This window comes from Ostrinia nubilalis, chromosome 27 (assembly GCF_963855985.1).
Source record: "Ostrinia nubilalis chromosome 27, ilOstNubi1.1, whole genome shotgun sequence".
Taxonomy (NCBI): Eukaryota; Metazoa; Arthropoda; class Insecta; order Lepidoptera; family Crambidae; genus Ostrinia; species Ostrinia nubilalis.
In genome coordinates, this window is record NC_087114.1 from 6,000,948 (window position 1) to 6,021,168 (window position 20,221).

General features: G+C 44.6%; 2 protein-coding genes and 2 long non-coding RNA genes across 5 annotated transcripts in view; 3 read left to right on the forward strand and 1 right to left on the reverse strand.

Moving 5' to 3' along the window:
* Positions 1 to 132: 132 nt before the first annotated feature.
* On the forward strand, positions 133 to 12,583 carry LOC135084799 (protein CDV3 homolog). Its single transcript, XM_063979537.1, has 7 exons — positions 133 to 179; positions 271 to 406; positions 1,048 to 1,152; positions 1,584 to 1,698; positions 2,267 to 2,394; positions 4,715 to 4,843; positions 12,367 to 12,583. Exons 1-7 carry the CDS (start codon positions 133 to 135, stop codon positions 12,535 to 12,537), a joined length of 831 nt encoding a protein of 276 aa, XP_063835607.1. The 3' UTR covers positions 12,538 to 12,583.
* On the forward strand, positions 6,428 to 7,842 carry LOC135084874 (uncharacterized). 2 transcript variants are annotated; one of them, XR_010259959.1, is made up of 5 exons: positions 6,428 to 6,794; positions 6,866 to 6,972; positions 7,091 to 7,187; positions 7,281 to 7,337; positions 7,534 to 7,842. It is a non-coding gene; the product is annotated as an uncharacterized LOC135084874 (long non-coding RNA). The 2 variants fall into 2 exon arrangements; XR_010259958.1 differs by having other exon boundaries at positions 6,429 to 6,794; positions 6,866 to 6,947.
* Positions 12,584 to 14,751: 2,168 nt separating the features above from the next.
* On the forward strand, positions 14,752 to 16,326 carry LOC135085052 (uncharacterized). The gene is made up of 2 exons (XR_010260002.1): positions 14,752 to 15,029; positions 15,606 to 16,326. It is a non-coding gene; the product is annotated as an uncharacterized LOC135085052 (long non-coding RNA).
* A 448-nt stretch (positions 16,327 to 16,774) lies between these two features.
* The window catches only part of LOC135085044 (homeobox protein MSH-B), a 30,602-nt gene continuing 27,155 nt past the window's right edge, over positions 16,775 to 20,221 (reverse strand). Inside the window, exons 2-3 of the mRNA XM_063979824.1 lie at positions 17,796 to 17,941; positions 16,775 to 17,396 (exon numbers count right to left, since the gene is read on the reverse strand). Of these exons, the coding sequence (XP_063835894.1) occupies positions 16,875 to 17,396; positions 17,796 to 17,941 (668 nt within the window). The 3' untranslated portion in view covers positions 16,775 to 16,874. The remainder of the gene's footprint in view (positions 17,397 to 17,795; positions 17,942 to 20,221) is intronic.

The following is a 20,221-nucleotide window of genomic DNA, read 5'->3' on the forward strand; positions in this document are numbered from 1 at the left end:
GCCGCCTGTCGCACAGTCGCGACAGCAATGTCATTACGCGCGAGCGATAAGGACGGGTAGCTTGGGGTCATTGGACGAAATTCTATCTGCTCGGCGACCGGACTTTATACTCAGTCAGAGCGCAGAACTTTGATGCCGCGATGCAGGATTTCATGCACGGTGGCGTGTGCCATAGTAAGGTAGGTGTCAGCGCCATCTTTTGGTTGATGACTGCAGTTGTCGATATGCCACATTAGTACAGTCAGCGTAAAGTCCATGACACCCATAAAGGTGCCAAGACTACACGGGGCTCAAGACCCAGGTGCTTCAAGGCGGCAACGGAGCGCCCGAGTCGGGCGGCCGCTCCGAGTCCGAGGACAGCGCGCCGGACGGCTCCGGCAAGGGCAAGGGCCCGTGGAATAAGCCTGTGAGTAGCTATTGTTATTATATTTACGCACGCAGAATTTCGTCCAATGACCCCAAGATACCCGTCTTTATCGCTCGCGCGTAATTACATTGCTGTCGCGACTGTGCGACGGGCGCCCGCAGTGAGTGTGCGAGCGCAACAGCAACATAATTACGCGCGAGCGATAAGGACGGGTAGCTTGGGGTCATTGGACGAAATTCTGCGTGCTCAGCGACCGGACTTTATACTCAGTCAGAGCGCAGAACTTTGATACCGCGATGCAGGTTACGCGCGGTGGCGTGTGCCATAGTAAGGTAGGTGTCAGCGCCATCTGTTGTGTGATGACTGTAGTTGTCGATAGATGTCGCCACATTAGTACAGTCAGCGTAAAGTCCGTGACACCCAAAGTGGCCAAAATGGTGTCAAGCAGTGGCGTAACTATAGAGTGGCAAGGCTGGCAAAATGCCACGGGCCCCCGACCCGAGGGTCCCCAGCCCAAGACCCAAATCGCAACGTGATGCTTCAGAGCCTGGTCCCGGGGCACCCCTGAAAGATAACCAAATAAACCTAGATACGCCAAGGGCCCCATGTTCAGAATTGCTCGGCCTCGGATGGTATAGTTACGCCACTGGTGCCAAGACTACACGGGGCTCAAGATCCAGGTGCTGCAAGGCGGCAACGGAGCGCCCGAGTCGGGCGGCCGCTCCGAGTCCGAGGACAGCGCGCCGGACGGCTCCGGCAAGGGCAAGGGGCCGTGGAATAAGCCTGTGAGTAGCTATTGTTATTATATTTAAAGACCGGTCGCTGAGCACGCAGAATTTCGTCCAATGAACCCAAGCTACCCGTCCTTATCGCTCGCGCGTAATTATGTTGCTGTTGCGCTCGCACACTCACTGCGGCCGCCCGTCGCACAGTCGCGACAGCAATGTAATTACGCGTGAGCGATAAGGACGGGTAGCTTGGGGTCATTAGACGAAATTCTATCTGCTCGGCGACCGGATTTTATACTCAGTCAGAGCGCAGAACTTTAATACCGCGATGCAGGATTACAGGCGCGGAGGCGTGTGCCATAGTAAGGTAGGTGTCAGCGCCATCTGTTGGTTGATGACTGCAGTTGTCGATTGATGACGCCACATTAGTACAGACAGCGTTAAGTCCATGACACCCATAAAGCTGCCAAGACTACACGGGGCCCAAGACCCAAGTGCTGCAAGGCGGCAACGGAGCGCCCGAGTCGGGCGGCCGCTCCGAGTCCGAGGACAGCGCGCCGGACGGCTCCGGCAAGGGCAAGGGCCCGTGGAATAAGCCTGTGAGTAGCTATTTTTATTATATTTAAAGTCCGGTCGCTGAGCACGCAGAATTTCGTCCAATGATCCCAAGCTACCCGTCCTTATCGCTCGCGCGTAATTATGTTGCTGTTGCGCTCGCACACTAACTGCGGCCGCCCGTCGCACAGTCGCTACAGCAATATAATTACGTGCGGGCTTGGGGTCATGTAAGCTATAAATTACTGTATTGGATTGAAAAAGAGGCTGACAAAGGTGACTTGAGTTTCTTCCGCCACTTCTTCTCAGCACCAGCCCATATGTTGTCCCTAAGTGGTAGTAGGGCAAGCTATATTTGGGACGTGTTTAAGTGCCCTGGAAAGGGCCTATGTAATTAATAAACTATTGGAATTTACCATCTCGGTTTTCTTAAACTTAGAGCGGAGAACTTTAATAACGCGATGCAGGATTTTACGCGCGGTTGCGGGTGCCATAGTAAGGTAGTCAGCGCCATCTGTTGGTTGATAACTGCAGTTGTCGATAGATGTCGCCACATGTTTCCTACAGTAAGCGTATAGTAGTCCATGACACCCAAAGTAGCCATAAAGTTGGCAAGGCTACACGGGACTCAAGACCCAGGTGCTGCAAGGCGGCAACGGAGCGCCCGAGTCGGGCGGCCGCTCCGAGTCCGAGGACAGCGCGCCGGACGGCTCCGGCAAGGGCAAGGGCCCGTGGAATAAGCCGGTGAGTAGCTATTGTTATTATATTTAAAGACCGGTCGCTGAGCACGCAGAATTTCGTCCAATGACCCCAAGCTACCCGTCCTTATCGCTCGCGCGTAATTATGTTGCTGTTGCGCTCGCACACTCACTGCGGCCGCCCGTCGCACAGTCGCGACAGCAATATAATTACGCGCGAGCGATAAGGACGGATAGCTTGGGGTCATTAGACGAAATTCTATCTGCTCGGCGACCGGACTTTATACTCAGTCAGAGCGCAGAACTTTGATACCGCGATGCAGGATTGTAGGCGCGGTGGCGTGTGCCATAGTAAGGTAGGTGTCAGCGCCATCTTTTGGTTGATGACTGCAGTTGTCGATATGCCACATTAGTACAGACAGCGTAAAGTCCATGACACCCAAAGTGGCCATAAAACTGCCAAGACTCCACGGGGCTCAAGATTCAGGTGCTGCAAGGCGGCAACGGAGCGCCCGAGTCGGGCGGCCGCTCCGAGTCCGAGGACAGCGCGCCGGACGGCTCCGGCAAGGGCAAGGGCCCGTGGAACAAGCCTGTGAGTAGCTATTGTTATTATATTTAAAGTCCGGTCGCTGAGCACGCAGAATTTCGTCCAATGACCCCAAGCTACCCGTCCTTATCGCTCGCGCGTAATTATGTTGCTGTTGCGCTCGCACACTCACTGCGGCCGCCCGTCGCACAGTCGCGACAGCAATATAATTACGCGCGAGCGATAAGGACGGGTAGCTTGGGGTCATTAGACGAAATTCTATCTGCTCGGTGACCGGACTTTATACTCAGTCAGAGCGCAGAACTTTGATGCCGCGATGCAGGATTTTACGTACGGTGGCGTGTGCCATAGTAAGGTAGGTGTCAGCGCTATCTATTGGTTGATGACTGCAGTTGTCGATAGATGACGCCACATTAGTACAGTCAGCGTAAAGTCCGTGACACCCAAGTGCCAAGACTACACGGGGCTCAAGATCCAGGTGTTGCAAGGCGGCAACGGAGCGCCCGAGTCCCACCGCTGCAACTCCTGTGTAACCAGGATCTACAGCTAGACCGCCAATAAACCCAACCAGTGAAGGTCAAGTTTGTCCCTGGGCAATAGGAGAGCGCAGATGGCTCCCAAGCAACCTCAAAATTTAAGCAACATGTGCACAGGACTACTATTTTGAAAATGATATTGTAAAGTAAAACAAAAATCCTTCTCTCCAATCCCCAATGCATTCCATGTTGCCCGGTTGGTAGCGGCCTGCGTCCAGCGTCTTCCTGCTACCTGTATGATGTTGTCGGTCGTATCCTACCAGTGTTTCGGGCATTTGGCAAGGGCTGAGAAGAAGCGTCGCAACAAACTCAGTCACCTCTGTTTGCCGGTTAAAATATCTAGAATAGCTTTCCGCCCGCGGCTTCGCCCGCGTGGAATTTTGTCTGTCACAGAAAAACTTTATCGCGCGCGTCCCTGTTTCAAAAACCGGGATAAAAACTATCCTATGTTCTTTCCCGGGACTCAAACTATCTCTATGCCAAATTTCATCAAAATCGGTTGCGAGGTTTAGGCGGGAAAGCGTAACAGACAGACAGACAGACAGACAGACAGACAGACAGACAGAGTTACTTTCGCATTTATAATATTAGTTGGGATTGGGATGTTTCCTGGGTCAAAAAGCAAGAGTTTTAATTAGTCCGTCAGTTAACTTATCAAAAAATACTCTACACGTATTTTTCACTTTTTCAAACTAATGAAAATTTAAAGAGATAAAGCGCGCCAAAGTTCATAAGAAGAGGCCCGTGACGTCAATGCTTGCATAAAAGTGCCGCACGTTGTGACGTCGTGCGGAACTTCAACGCACCATAACTATGTAATTGAGGTCATATACGTATCATGTGTTAAACCATGTTAAAATGTATGAATATTATGTATGTGACTTTGTTGGTGTACCTAATAAATAAATAAATAAATGTAATTATTTGTTAGATTGACAAATAAAAATATATGTGTCCAATATTTTTTGATGTTAAACATGACGGACTAAAAAATTTTTTTTAGGAAACTAGCCTATTAAAGTGTTAGGAGCCAATAGATCTATTATCATAAATAGAACACTGGATACTTAACTTTCACATTATATTGCTTCATTTTAAAATACAATTCATCACTTAGCACAAAAGCGCGGGGAGTCGTCCACGCGCACAGATAATTATCTGTGTCCACGCGCGTCTTCTAATCTGACGTTTCTATGACAGCAGCTTATTGACTATAACTATACCGTTATTATAACGTTTTAGACTTTTCACAATTAACGAAAGCTATTATGTTTGTTTCGCAGGTGGAGGTGGAGCCGCCGCCGCCGCCGCCGCCCGTGGAGGAGCCGCCGCGGCGCGAGGTGAAGCCGGCCGCGTACGTCGCGCCCGCGCAGCGTAATCGTCCCGTCGAGCCGCTGCGTCGTCACCAGGCAGTAAGTACTCTACCTCTAAGGTTGGTTTTCAGCTGACCGTCAGCGCTGAGAGCCGAAATGTATGAAGCGTCGGCGCCGAGCGATCAGCGTCACTCAGGAACGTTCCCTTCAATTACATACATATTGAACTGTCAGCGCCGACCGTAAGCGTGCGGTCAGCGCGACTCTAAAGCCAGCCTAAAGTTTCCACTTTATTGATGATCCGACCAATCCGAGCGTCAGTTCAACGCGGACAACTATCCAATTGCAACGCTGCCAATGCCAACAATGACGCTCGGATTGGTCACGTACACACTCTTACCGTTAAGGTTTCCCCTTTAGAATAGCTAGTTTAGGATACTTAGGCCCGGTTTTTACCAAAGCGGAGCGGAGATGAGAGGAGAGGAGATGTATGTACAATACGATCGAGCTAACTGCGCATCTCGCTGGAATGCGACTCTGCCTCCCACTTATCCGCGTTCTCCCCGTCCGTATCAGAGCGTCAATGTCACGTCACGGCTGCCAGGTGCGCAGTTATCTCTACCGGGTCTTAGCTGTCAGCTGTCAGTTGTCAGTCTATTGCTGGCAGCTGTCAGTCTATTGCTGTCTACGTACGCCGCCGCCCGTGGAGGAGCCGCCGCGGCGCGAGGTGAAGCCGGCCGCGTACGTCGCGCCCGCGCAGCGTAATCGTCCCGTCGAGCCGCTGCGCCGTCACCAGGCAGTAAGTTCATCATCAATACTGCCTGTTTCTCTTCATGGGACCTAATCTATTACCGGCATTAGGCCCGGTTTCCACCAAGGAGCGGATAAGTGTTTTGAATAACCGATCAGATTTCATTATTCCGCTCCGCTTAGACTACTCGTTTCGGCGTTTCGATGGAATCTTTGAAGAAGTTAATCGAAATACGAAATGCGTGAGGAACCTAGTCTTTTGGTGGAGAGTACTATTGTGTTTTGCACTCCCGATCATTATAATAAAGTTCAAATTTCTAAGGATGAATGTCTCAATGCGAAACGAAGTTAGCCGAGAGAATTGACAACATTTCATATTTTTAACATGCATGTTTTATTCTTTTAAATGAAAGTAGATACAAAACTAGGACACCCATATTTTTTCATTTTGCAAAATAATGTAGGTACTTTTCATTATTAAATTCTATTTAGAAGTTCGGTACATTCCAAACAGACGTAAGCGCCAAATGACGTCATACATACGGTTGAACGCAGGTGATGCCTTTGCTATACTCTGACCGACAAAAAGAAAGTTGTGATATGTCATTGTCAATGTCATTCATGATTGGCTGTCAGACTCACGGGGTGGAAACGCCATAGAGTTTGACAGCTCCATAGAGAGTGAATTTTTTTGACAGTTCCGAGAGGAAGTGACTTTTATTATAGTTGTCCTTTGTATGCGACAATGGTCTTTTGCGTGTCTGGAATCAAGTTAGTAAACATTTTCGAATTACAACTCAACTTTTATTTATAAATTATTTTATTGAATCTATTTGCATTCTATAAATGAAATGATTATTTAAAAGTATATTAATACAAAGTCGTAATTTTCACTTTAATCACTTTAGTTCCGTCTCAAGTCTACAACTGTGACATTTAAAAAAAAATAAACGTCAAAAATTTTCATCGAAAAAACGTGTTTTTCTACAAATTTTATCTAATTAAAATCAATAATTATTGCTCAATCATTATATTCATTATTAATTAATAAGAACTACATGTGCATGGATTGCCTGTTGGATTGATGTTTGTTTAAGAAGAAATTTCTCTAAAGTAAGACTCGAGAAAGGTTATTGCAGCTTGCAGCAACATCATGTTTTATCAAGTATTGAACCACACAAAGGATTAAATCTTCATTACAATATCATTCATAACTCTATTTAAATCAATGGAAACTAAATATGGATCGTTTCATGGAGTAACAACATACTTTGGAGTTTGGACCCAAAATACAATACACGTAGGTACATTGCAGGACACAGTGAATGATACGTGTTTTATACAGTGAATCTAAGTACTTATTTGTTTTAGGTTAATATCGAACTTCGAACTTATAAGGTGTTAAGCTGCAATTACAATAAAAGTGCTTGCTATGGAATCACCGGTGCTGAAAGTAAGAAAGAAAAAATATTTATTTGGTACAAAATGATACATAACCTTTACTTCCTATTCAAATAACTTTAGAAGAAACCTATTTAAGCAATAAAACCAGACCAAGAACGCTTGATTCAAACGATGAACTCATTTCATTTGCAGGTTATGCTGTGACATAAATGCATTAAATTAGGAAGATTTGTATTGGATGAATTACCCAGATAACAATTAAAACAACTTCTGTTGATAAGAACATTTGGTAAGTACCTTTAAAATTTAAAACACCCTCAAAATGATTCTAACTTTATTGATATCAAATAGAAAGACCTAAAAGTTAATTATTTAATTACAGATTGGTGGAATCCAGATTCTGTACATGTAATTGATTGAAAAGTGCACATTTGACAAGGTAAATTAATTTTATTTAACAAAGTAGTGCAAATCTAGAAACAAAACAGACAGTAGGTAGGTATGGTAGATAAGACAGATCACTTGTTTATCGGCTGTACTCTATAATATTAGTGTAGAATGTAGGAGATTACAGTCTTACGGTGACATGTGCATCTTTTTGCTCTAAATTTACAAATATTTCATATATTTTACAGGTGGTGAGAAACGTGTAGGTCTGGCCTGCTTACAGTGGCTATTGGATTCGACAGAACTAAAGTGAGAGTGAACGTGTGAATTTATGGAGAACATTAAACTATTTTACTATAAGTCATAACGCAACTTATTTTGTATGAGTTACATACAAATGTCAAGCCGTGAGTACCTACATTATGTAAAAACTAAAACAATGTACTGTAATCATAATAGTAACTGTAATCTTTTAAAATAAAATAGTTTTAATGCTTATTGATTTTCGTAAACAAAATATTTCATGTTATATTTCATCAATAAAGTTTCATTTGATACTTCAATAGTTTTATTTTTAACCGCAATACATGAAAAGGAACGGATCATAAAAAAGTATGACAGGTATATTTAATCTGTGGGCGTCAGACGCCATATTGTATTCAGCGCCACCTACTGGACAATCTAGCTCGGTACCAGTTTGTTTATCGTTCAACCAATACTAGGGCCGTTTCCTATCTGTCTTTAGACATACTCTCTAATCTGTGGTCAGACTCGTTACTTAGTCGTTGGCGTCTGAATTTTTCAATTTATTTTGATTATTTCCTATATTTCCAAGTGATATTATCCTCATTCTGTTTGTATTAAAACATAATGAAAGTTTCGGAAGGATATTTAGTTGCCGATAGCAGGAATTTGCCGAAAGTCGATTATTTCATGCTATTGCAGTACATGCACGAGAATGAATGCTACAATGTTGCAGAGATACGTAGTGCTAAGGCATTACTAGCATCACGGGAAGCCTATGTCGACACAGCCGTAGGATATGTAGAAATCAAGAGAGAAGGAAACTCATGCACCGTTAAATGCAGGGTAACACCCGAACATAAAGTGAAAGCGAAGTTGTACCAAGTTTCAGCTGTCATTGACGAATCTGCCGAAAAGATAGTCACGGTAGAATGCAACGACTGTGCAGCTTCTGCAGGAGGATGCAAACATGCAATCTGTTTTGCCATTTGGCTTATAAAAAGGTCTGATGAACCTTCTACTACATCAACAACATGCTATTGGAGTAAACCAAAACTTGCTGGAGCTGTAGGTGACCAGCAGTTCATCTTAGCCAAAAACATAGGCAAAAAGAAAAAAAATCCGGACAATCTAAACATAAGTGTCAATCTGTCTATGTTCTCTGAAGAATGCAAGAGGCGAAAACTGACTACTGGAATGATTTTAAATTACTGTGGGAATCAACAGCCCACATTAAATGACTTTACGGTATTCAATTTGGTGCTGCAGTTTGTCCACCAATTTTATGATCACAGTTATGACAATTTAAAATCATTTTGTGCCACAACATTAACTGAAGATGTGGTTAAAAGCATTGCTGAAGCTACAAAAGCTCAAGCAGAATCAAAACTGTGGCATTCTATGCGTCAAGGCAGAGTGACAGGGTCCAGAATTTATGAAGCCATTCACTGCAAAACAGAGAACGGTGCGTTAGTACAAAGCATACTAGGTGGATACAAGGTGCCGGAGACAAAAGCAATCAAAAGGGGCAAGTTGTTAGAAAAAGTAGTAATCAATGAGTTAGAAAAAGACTATGGAGTAATTCAACATACAGGATTGATTTTAATTTCCCCAATTATTGGAGTTTCACCTGACGGGATTTGTTCTGATTTTGTCATAGAAATAAAATGCCCTATGAGTGACAAAACTATGAAAAGTTATGTAAGAGACGGGATATTACATGAAAAATATAAAGCCCAGATAATGGTCCAAATGCATGCTGCAAAAAAAACAAAAGGACTGTTTTGTGTTGCCGATCCTAGTTTTGAAGAGACAAAACTAAAACACAAGTACTGGGTGGAGTATGATGAGATGTATGTGATGGCTTTATTAAATGCTGCTGAAGAGTTTTGGAAACAATTTATTTTTAAGACTATTTTACAAAGTGCAAAATAAAACATTTATAATTTTGTATATTTGAGTCTTTTATTCATCCTATTATATTATAAACTTAATATTATTAATCCTACTTTATATAACAAATGTGAAAGTTTGTAAGGATGTATATTTGTTACACTTTCATGCAAAAAGTACTGAACGGATTTTGATGAAACTACTGCATTTTTGTTTATACATCAGAATAACATTATAGGCTTTAATTTTAACGATATGTGACAAGCAAAATTTAAAAGCTAATTAATTCTTAATAATAGAGCTGTGTAAATTTATCAATCCACATGCCACAATAACTGCATCATCTGCATGTTGAATTAATTTATTATTTATTACAGAATGTGGTTTCAATAATTTAAACTGCCTCACTCTTCTTATCACCCTAGCATCAGATATACGTCCACCGAAGCCAACAGATACAAAGTTAACAAAACCATCAGGTGTTACGGATATCAAATATTTTAAAGTGTTAGCATTTTTGTACTGTGACCATGTTAGAGACAATGGGATTTGATGGTTTTTCAATTTCTATTTCAAAGCAATCGATAATGCAAAAAACATTTGAATATTCTTTATTTGTTTTGAAGGAGGCTGGCAAGTTTCTTTTGACTTCATAAACACGTGGAGAAAATATTAATTGTTTAAAGAACTTAGATAAAGTACACAATGTCTTCAAAAAAATTCTCCATAATGTGGTTAGTGACACTTCAAACATGCCTGAAATTTGATAAAAGGGTGTGCTATTTTTAATTTTATATAATGTGATTATTATATGAAAGGATTTTATTTTTAGATTTAATTCTAAATATTCAATCAACCAATAATAATTCTTTGGCAAACCTATGTAGTTTTGTGGTTTTTTCTCAATCAGGTTAAGCATAAAGTTTCTACCCTGTCTTGTAGTTTTAGTGACAACCACAGATGAAGTTTCTGAGATTTCAGCAGAGGTGGTGCTTCCTTGAGTTGAAGGTAAAACTTCTTCCATCTCATAATCTTCTTCAAACACTTCTGGTTTCTGTTCTTTCTTTTTGTAAATGGCACAATAAGTAGTTCGATCTGATGTTTTTGGCTTCACTTGTACTGCTTTGCTGGCTTTAGTTATTAAGGGATTATTATAAAATGCCCCTATATTCGATTGTGTAGATGATGCAGAAGATGTGCTTGGTCTAGGTTCACAAATTTTTTGATGATCCGTTGAAAGCGTTATTCTAAGAGATTCTGGTAGCCGAGACTTTAACTTTGGTCGCACTTTCATTGTCTTCCAATACCTATAGTTCTCCACATCTTCCTCCAACTAAAAAAATAATAAACATATCAGTGTGTCACAAACACAACTAATAGAAATGTTAAAATAATATCATTTAAAAATGTAGTTACATACATTGAGGTGATCTTCGCATATATATAAAACGCGTTTAGGGCATGTAATACCCACAGCATTGCACCACTCTTGTTTTGCGGAGCTAGGCACCGCAAAAAATGCTTTCTGATGATCTCTTGAACAGTTTTTGCAGGTTGGTAAGAAACAATATTTCGGATCCTTCATTGGCATCCACGCTTCATTAGGATTCATTTTGTTGACAAAATACGACTCAAAAGTCACTCAGTAAACAAATATGTCAATGTCACTTGAAGTGGAGAACATAAACAAGTACGAATGGTTAATTTCGTTAGATAATAAAGGGGATTTATTCTATTTTGTTAATACTTTTTTTTTTCAACAAAAACGTGAATGCGTAGGCAAAGGTAACTATCTCATTCAACCGTATAAGTGACGTCATCACATATTTTTTCGTTTTTATTTTTTTTCTCAGAAATAAAGCAATAAAAAAATATGAAAAAAATATATTAGTACTCAGGACAGGAAAATAAAGAAATGGTATTTTTGTTTTAGGGTCTTGTTAATTTTGAAATGTTGTCAATTTCGCAGCACCTCGAAGCCTTTGGCTTTGGCGCATTTGCCGACAATTTTCGGAAGTCGAGCGAGGCATGGCGAAACGAAATGAAGTGTGTGTTTAGTAAACACTATCTATGTATTCTGACCAATTTTGCGCATAGTGTACCGCTGGCATAATCTAACTATAGTCCGATTTTTAATTCGACGGAATTCTGACAGCTGTCATTTTTTGACAATTCAGATGTAATAAGCCTTTTTTGCTTTGAATTATTAATAAATAATATGAAATGAAATTTCATCAACTACAACTTACAAGAATGAACTATTGTTTGTTTCGTGAATTCAATGTACACTAATTGTAATTATTATGTACATTTTAGAGATTAAATAGAAAAAAAAACGTGTTTTTTAACACAGTAAAACAACATATTAACATAAACGAAAATATGTATTGATCATCAATCATCATTATCGTCATCATAATCAACTTGGATTATAAAATTGGCATCTTGTTAAATTGATTATTTTATGAAGCTAAGATTTTATTAAATAAAGGATTTTCATAAAAAAGGTTTGTAACCCATGGATTATTGGCCAGGGAGTCCAGTAATAGAAAAATAATTTACCAATTTTTTTTGTAACTTCTAAAATATATGATAATAAAAATTCAAATAACCATTTTGAAATGATCACAAACTAAGGCTTAAAGCCTTAGTTTTTTAAGTGAAACCTTAAATTCAAGAAAGGATTATTTTTTAATTTGTGAAAATGCTCTCCATCCTTAGTGGGAATGTTTCAATGTTGGCAACACTTCGGAAATGTCAAAATTCCGTCGAATTAAAAATCAGAGTTTAGGCCTACGCTAAAACTGGAACGGATGCCCGCTCCGGACATTCGACGCGGGTACTCCCGTTTGCTGTCCGCGTGTGTCTCGCTTTGACTTACAGAGATACTGATGCTGTCTCAATGTATTTATCCTTTTTTAACGCACTCTATTCTCCCATTCCAGAAGCACGCGCCGGACATCCACAACGACGATACCTTCCCGGTGCTCGGCGCCGGCCCCGGGGCCAAGCGCGGCGGCTGGAGCACCGCCGGCGCCTCGCCCGCGCCCGCCCACCACGCGCGCCAGCCGCTCGCGCTCGGCAACCGCTTCACCACGCTGCAGGACGACAGCTAGCCAGGTGCGTCACAGGACACAGCTAGCCTGGTGCGTCACAGGACACAGCTAGCCAGGTGCGTCACAGGACACAGCTAGCCAGGTGCGTCACAGGACACAGCTCGCCGGGCGCGTCACAGCACCGCCGGCGCCTCGCCCGCGCCCGCCCACCACGCGCGCCAGCCGCTCGCGCTCGGCAACCGCTTCACCACGCTGCAGGACGACAGCTAGCCAGGTGCGTCACAGGACGACAGCTAGCCAGGTGCGTCACAGGACACAGCTCGCCAGGCGCGTCACAGCACCGCCGGCGCCTCGCCCGCGCCCGCCCACCACGCGCGCCAGCCGCTCGCGCTCGGCAACCGCTTCACCACGCTGCAGGACGACAGCTAGCCAGGTGCGTCACAGGACGACAGCTAGCCAGGTGCGTCACAGGACACAGCTCGCCAGGCGCGTCACAGCACCGCCGGCGCCTCGCCCGCGCCCGCCCACCACGCGCGCCAGCCGCTCGCGCTCGGCAACCGCTTCACCACGCTGCAGGACGACAGCTAGCCAGGTGCGTCACAGGACGACAGCTAGCCAGGTGCGTCACAGGACACAGCTCGCCAGGCGCGTCACAGCACCGCCGGCGCCTCGCCCGCGCCCGCCCACCACGCGCGCCAGCCGCTCGCGCTCGGCAACCGCTTCACCACGCTGCAGGACGACAGCTAGCCAGGTGCGTCACAGGACGACAGCTAGCCAGGTGCGTCACAGGACACAGCTCGCCAGGCGCGTCACAGCACCGCCGGCGCCTCGCCCGCGCCCGCCCACCACGCGCGCCAGCCGCTCGCGCTCGGCAACCGCTCTCGGCAACCGCTTCACCACGCTGCAGGACGACAGCTAGCCAGGTGCGTCACAGGACACAGCTAGCCAGGTGCGTCACAGGACACAGCTAGCCAGGTGCGTCACAGGACACAGCTAGCCAGGTGCGTCACAGGACACAGCTCGCCTGCCGCGTCACAGGACACAGCTAGCCAGGTGCGTCACAGGACACAGCTAGCCAGGTGCGTCACAGGACACAGCTCGCCAGGTGCGTCACAGGACACAGCTAGCCTGGTGCGTCACAGCACCGCCGGCGCCTCGCCCGCGCCCGCCCACCACGCGCGCCAGCCGCTCGCGCTCGGCAACCGCTTCACCACGCTGCAGGACGACAGCTAGCCAGGTGCGTCACAGGACACAGCTAGCCAGGTGCGTCACAGGACACAGCTCGCCAGGCGCGTCACAGCACCGCCGGCGCCTCGCCCGCGCCCGCCCACCACGCGCGCCAGCCGCTCGCGCTCGGCAACCGCTTCACCACGCTGCAGGACGACAGCTAGCCAGGTGCGTCACAGGACACAGCTAGCCAGGTGCGTCACAGGACACAGCTAGCCTGGTGCGTCACAGGACACAGCTAGCCAGGTGCGTCACAGGACACAGCTAGCCTGGTGCGTCACAGGACACAGCTAGCCAGGTGCGTCACAGGACACAGCTCGCCAGGCGCGTCACAGCACCGCCGGCGCCTCGCCCGCGCCCGCCCACCACGCGCGCCAGCCGCTCGCGCTCGGCAACCGCTTCACCACGCTGCAGGACGACAGCTAGCCAGGTGCGTCACAGGACACAGCTAGCCAGGTGCGTCACAGGACACAGCTCGCCAGGCGCGTCACAGCACCGCCGGCGCCTCGCCCGCGCCCGCCCACCACGCGCGCCAGCCGCTCGCGCTCGGCAACCGCTTCACCACGCTGCAGGACGACAGCTAGCCAGGTGCGTCACATGACACAGCTAGCCAGGTGCGTCACAGGACACAGCTCGCCAGGCGCGTCACAGCACCGCCGGCGCCTCGCCCGCGCCCGCCCACCACGCGCGCCAGCCGCTCGCGCTCGGCAACCGCTTCACCACGCTGCAGGACGACAGCTAGCCAGGTGCGTCACAGGACACAGCTAGCCAGGTGCGTCACAGGACACAGCTAGCCTGGTGCGTCACAGGACACAGCTAGCCAGGTGCGTCACAGGACACAGCTAGCCTGGTGCGTCACAGGACACAGCTAGCCAGGTGCGTCACAGGACACAGCTCGCCAGGCGCGTCACAGCACCGCCGGCGCCTCGCCCGCGCCCGCCCACCACGCGCGCCAGCCGCTCGCGCTCGGCAACCGCTTCACCACGCTGCAGGACGACAGCTAGCCAGGTGCGTCACAGGACGACAGCTAGCCAGGTGCGTCACAGGACACAGCTCGCCAGGCGCGTCACAGCACCGCCGGCGCCTCGCCCGCGCCCGCCCACCACGCGCGCCAGCCGCTCGCGCTCGGCAACCGCTTCACCACGCTGCAGGACGACAGCTAGCCAGGTGCGTCACAGGACACAGCTAGCCAGGTGCGTCACAGGACACAGCTCGCCAGGCGCGTCACAGCACCGCCGGCGCCTCGCCCGCGCCCGCCCACCACGCGCGCCAGCCGCTCGCGCTCGGCAACCGCTTCACCACGCTGCAGGACGACAGCTAGCCAGGTGCGTCACAGGACACAGCTAGCCAGGTGCGTCACAGGGACAGCTGGCCAGGCGCGTCACAGGGACAGCTGGCCAGGTGCGTCACAGGACACAGCTAGCCAGGTGCGTTATAGAGCACAGCCGGCTAGAGGCATGCGTTACAGAGCACAGATGGCCAGGCGCTTTACAGGGCACAGCTGGCCAGATTCGTGTCACTTTACAGGGTACAGTGGGCACGGCTGGCTGGGTGGTTGCTTTACAGGACACGGCTGGCCACGTACGTCACAGGACACGGCTGGCCCAGGATCACCAGCTTTGCGAAATCTTAATAGTTTTAAATATTTTTGTGTGGCTGTACTAAACGTATGGAAGCTAACCTAACCTATTACCGTTTTATAGAGCTCGTGAAGCACTTTCAGGGTCAGTAACCCGTTTTTCGATACCTTGTATACTGTATAGTTTGCAAATAATCGAGTGAGATCACTTATCGTTTTCACCCTGTATAGTTTTCTCTAATATTATAAAGTCCCCTTACTACACCTCTGCATTGTGTTCACTACGCTCAATATATTGACTTTATTATTCTGTTTTTTGCAGGTAGCAAGAATCAGCTCTGTGAAGCGCAGCAGTAAAGTGAAGTGTCAAAATGGACTTGTAAGCAAAGCCTGGGCATAGCATATACACCCACACATTCTATATGTAAAGCAAAATAGAACAATACAGTGCATTTCCTACGGTGTTGCCACTCTAGTATCGAGACAGTTGCTCTACGACATGGCAATGTTCAACGTTAAACTTTTTAGTGCAATATCTAAAAGCCTGGCCACTTTTTTTATTTTTATAAAGTTTTTAAATATAAAAAAAGGTTCTAACACAATTTGTAGACAATAATCATTGCCTGATTCGAGCATTAAAAAAACATTCAAACGCGTTAAATCATTAAAAAGCGTAAACAAAGCAACTGTCTTTTAGCAAAGTGTTAAAATGAGAGTGAAAAATCTACATTTGTTATTTTTTATGTTTATATTGAAAACTTATGGCAGTGTTTTGTATGCGTGGTAAGGGACGTTTAGGAAATTTCGACGAAAATGCAACTTATGAATATGCCGAAACCTTGAATGTAAAATAAAGCGTGGACATCAAGAAAATTTTAATTATTAAGAATAAGAAATCATTAAAAATAGAAAGGCGTTTAAAACTTTGGCTCCATTACGGATGAAATGTTTGGTTACCTAAAATTGTTTTTAATATTGCTGTATGAATCGGCAAATCCTTCGGAACATGTTGTACCATAGTAATAAATTATGTATTTAAACTTTGAGCTCGTTTTATTTTAGACTTTAACATTTTAACCCTTGTGTGTTTACTAACAGCCAAACGTTTCAACCGACGGTTTTTCAAAAGAATTGTCCTAACATTTTTCCTTCTTTGCCACTTGAAGAAGATTCCTCACTCTCTGGAAGTGTCAAGGATTTTTTAAAACTTATTAATTTGTTAGTAGTGAGTTCTGTGCTGTCATTTGTATCGATCGTTTGATCCACTCGGACGCGCCCCACCAATGTTTGGTCTCGGTCGCGCGGGGTGCGGGGAGTTTGATCCGAGCAATCCGAGCGGCATTATTGTAGTGTGCGTGTGCACTCATGGATAATTCAGCGTGTACCGATAACACTCAAACATTAGCGGAAGAATTGTGGGGCGCGTCTTCGTGGATGGCAAGATCTATACAATGTTACCCTTTACGCTATAGGAAGAACAAACAAATCAAATTGTATGATAAAATTTATTCAGGTAAAAATCTTTGGTCAATTTAAATAATAAAATGTCGGTATCTATCTACACAACTAGACTAGAATCTCGCAGTTCGACTTAAATACTAAAGTTTTCCTCCAGCCTTCTCAAATGGTCCACATTTGCCTCTTGCGGCGGGCTATTATGACTTAAAATATTATTTCTGTACAAATCCATATTCCTTTGCGTGGTCGCCATGTTGTTGTAGACTTCTCGCGGCACCAGGCGATTTTGCGCGGGAATTTTGACGTTTCCTGTCATATTCAAATTTCGATCGTGAAAAACTCTTTCGTTCGGGTACGTGGAAGGAGGTGGAATCAAAAAAGGCGGCATGTCCGGTTTAGGCATTGTTCGGAAAACATTTCTTTCTATTAGGGGGTTGTGTGTATTTGAGATATTGGTCAGAGATTTCATCCATTGCTGTTGTTGAGTTGGTGGGAGACGGTTAGGGTAGTTGAAAATCCAAAGGCGGTCTCCGACGAACATCGGCCTAGGGGCGACGATTCCTAAGCTGCTGTAGTATTGCTGTGCTAGGAGCTCGACGTCGTTGGTGTACTTCCGTTTCCATTTCGTTCGCCGGTTTTGAAACCATATTTTTATCTGAAATAAAAATAAATGTAGGTAAAAGGAACGCTGCTTTTAATGAATCATGTATCATCAAATCAACGAAATAAAAGTGGAATTTGCAAAAAAGTTTATTTGAAAATCATCGGGAATTTTTCGCTAAAATTATACGGGATGAAAGGTCGTAACAGGAAATAGACCAACTTTCAAGTAAGTAATCGAGAAGAAAAACGGTCTGAAAAAATAATTTGAATAATGATCTAAATTATTGAAATTCACCCATGCCCCTCGTTTACATTTTACTAATTAAAGCCTATTTTGCCGTATGTAAGCCTACTGGTAATCCGTTAACACGAGCCTAGCTAATCTGTCTATAAATCAGCTTCCCTCGAAAGTTAGCTCTCTCCATAAATTAAATTTCCAATATTGCCTTACCTGAGTCTCGGTGAGCCTCAGCTGCCTGGCTAGGCGGCCTCTTGCAGCGACGGACAAGTACCGGTTCTTCTCAAACTCGGCCTCCAAGCTCTTGATCTGCTGAGCGCTGAACGCGGTGCGCGCGCGCTTCCCGCGAGATGACGATCCTGGAAGAAAAATACTTGGGTTACAAGTTTTTAGAGGAAATCTTCCAAGCTTAGGTCCATATTATAAACTAGCTTTCCATCCGCGGCTTCGCCCGCGTGGAATTTTGTCAGTCACAAAAAAACTTTATCGCGCGCGTCCCTGTTTCAAAAACCGGGATAAAAACTATCCTATGTCCTTTCCCGGGACTCAAACTTTCATCAAAATCGGTTCAGTGGTTTAGGCGTGAAAGAGAGACTGACAGAGTTACTTTCGCATTTATAATATTAGTACAGATTAACGCGTTAAATAATTAGTATTACTCGATTAGTAATGGTTTATCTATTGAAATTGCAGCAATCAAAAGCCGCAAATTAACGTTTAATCTTGAATCGAGTTTAGTTCCGTAATTCGCTCCTCTGTTGAGAGTTTGCGATCCATTTCTTTTTCCGGGCTTTTGACCCTAAGGTCCGGATTCTGTATTGCGATTTCCAGCTGGAGCGTGATCATCAGCTTAGCGTTCTAAGCTTTTATTTTTTTATCAACTTTTCTTATAAATTCATATGAGTAAAAGGTAAGCACCGCGCCCCAACTGAAAATTCCAATTCAGAAACGCCTAAGTTCACTACAATCAAGAAAAAATAATTATGGATCTAAAAAATTGACATAAAATCTTTTGTCATAGACTGTTTCAGTTCCATTCTCATTTAAAACTTCGTATTGTTCTAATAATAATACCATCTTAATGGCTTTCAATCATTGAGTCCCGATACTGAATGGGCCGCGCACCGCGGAAGTCATTCCAGACAATCCGCTCTTCAAAATGGAAGCGGACACAGCACATCATCACCTAAAAGCTATTTTCAATAAACACCTCCCCGCCATGAGTAATTAGGCGTAATATATCAACATGTCATTCCGCTACCGACACCGCCATATTGTATTTCAAGAGACGCCAGCGCCACTTTACAATGTGAACGCGCCCTAATGAGCCCGCGAAAATAACTGTCAAAACTACTTTTTTAAAACGGTGGGGGCTTTATGACGAAGGCATTAGAGTTTATAGTCATCACAAATTAGTGTTACTGACCGAAAAACACGTTTGTACGCAGAGACGAATGTGTTGAAGATTTATTAGCTATCCGGCGATCGTTAAAGAAATTACAAAGAACATAATGTCTGAACGGGTTGTATTTCAGTTTTAATGATATAATGAGTGTGCGTGTCACATTTAACCGTTTTGAAAATGTTTTTGAGATGTAAAAAATTGTATCCGGCCAGTGCCAATCTGATGGAGACATTGATGTTATTCGTAGTTTGAAGCAATTAGTAATGATCTGATTTTACAGTTAAGTATACCTACTCAATTACTATAATATTCTTGAAAATAGGTAATTTCTTCTGAAGCTTCTTCGTTTTGTTGATTCTAACCCAAGGACGGACACGCGTCGTCAATATTTACTTAATGATAACTCTACGACATAAAAAGCTACATTAACAAGTCACGACGACTAAATACTCCATTTATGATTTTATTTAAGTATTTTATTTTTAATTATTCAGAAAACTACATGATGGGTTTTAGATTTTATGAAATTGTAAGCGTTTTAGCCTAAGACGTGTAACGTGATAAAGTTTAATTTGAAACAAAGCCTCTTGTTACAAGTTCTAATCATTATGGAACGGTTAACACTTCAAAAGCGGTTGAACAAAGATTCCATTCAATATCGGATAGCAACTCTGTTCTTATTAGAATCGAATCTTTAATCAAGCGCTATTCATCAAATCGCTTGCAATAACGCAGCAAGTAAATTAATTAGCGACAGAAATAGTCTAATGTCGAGTGACGAAAACAAGCATCGAAACTAGCAAACGCTCCGACCAGTGTAAAGCAATTAATGTCAATTTATCCTCACTTGTCAACGGGGCATGTCTTTGTTTCCCGCGCATTTTGTCGAAAAAAAAAACATGGCTGATCTGACGTAATCGGATTACTAATGTTTGGCCAAAAAACGTTTCCCAAATTATCACATCGCAAACAACGTTTCGCAAATTTTCATTTGGCAAATTCTCATTTGGCAAAACAACTTATAGCAAACTTTTAATTCGCAAATGCCGTTTTTGGCATATTATTGTTTAGCAAATTATTGTTTGGCAAAGTATGTTTTGGCAAATGTTTCATTTGGCAAAAATATTTCACGATAGTGTATCGTATATATATATGTATATTTACAAAATAATTTGATTGGTGCATAGAATGGAGTACAAATTAACAAGTGGTTATTATTTTGTTTAGTGGGTAG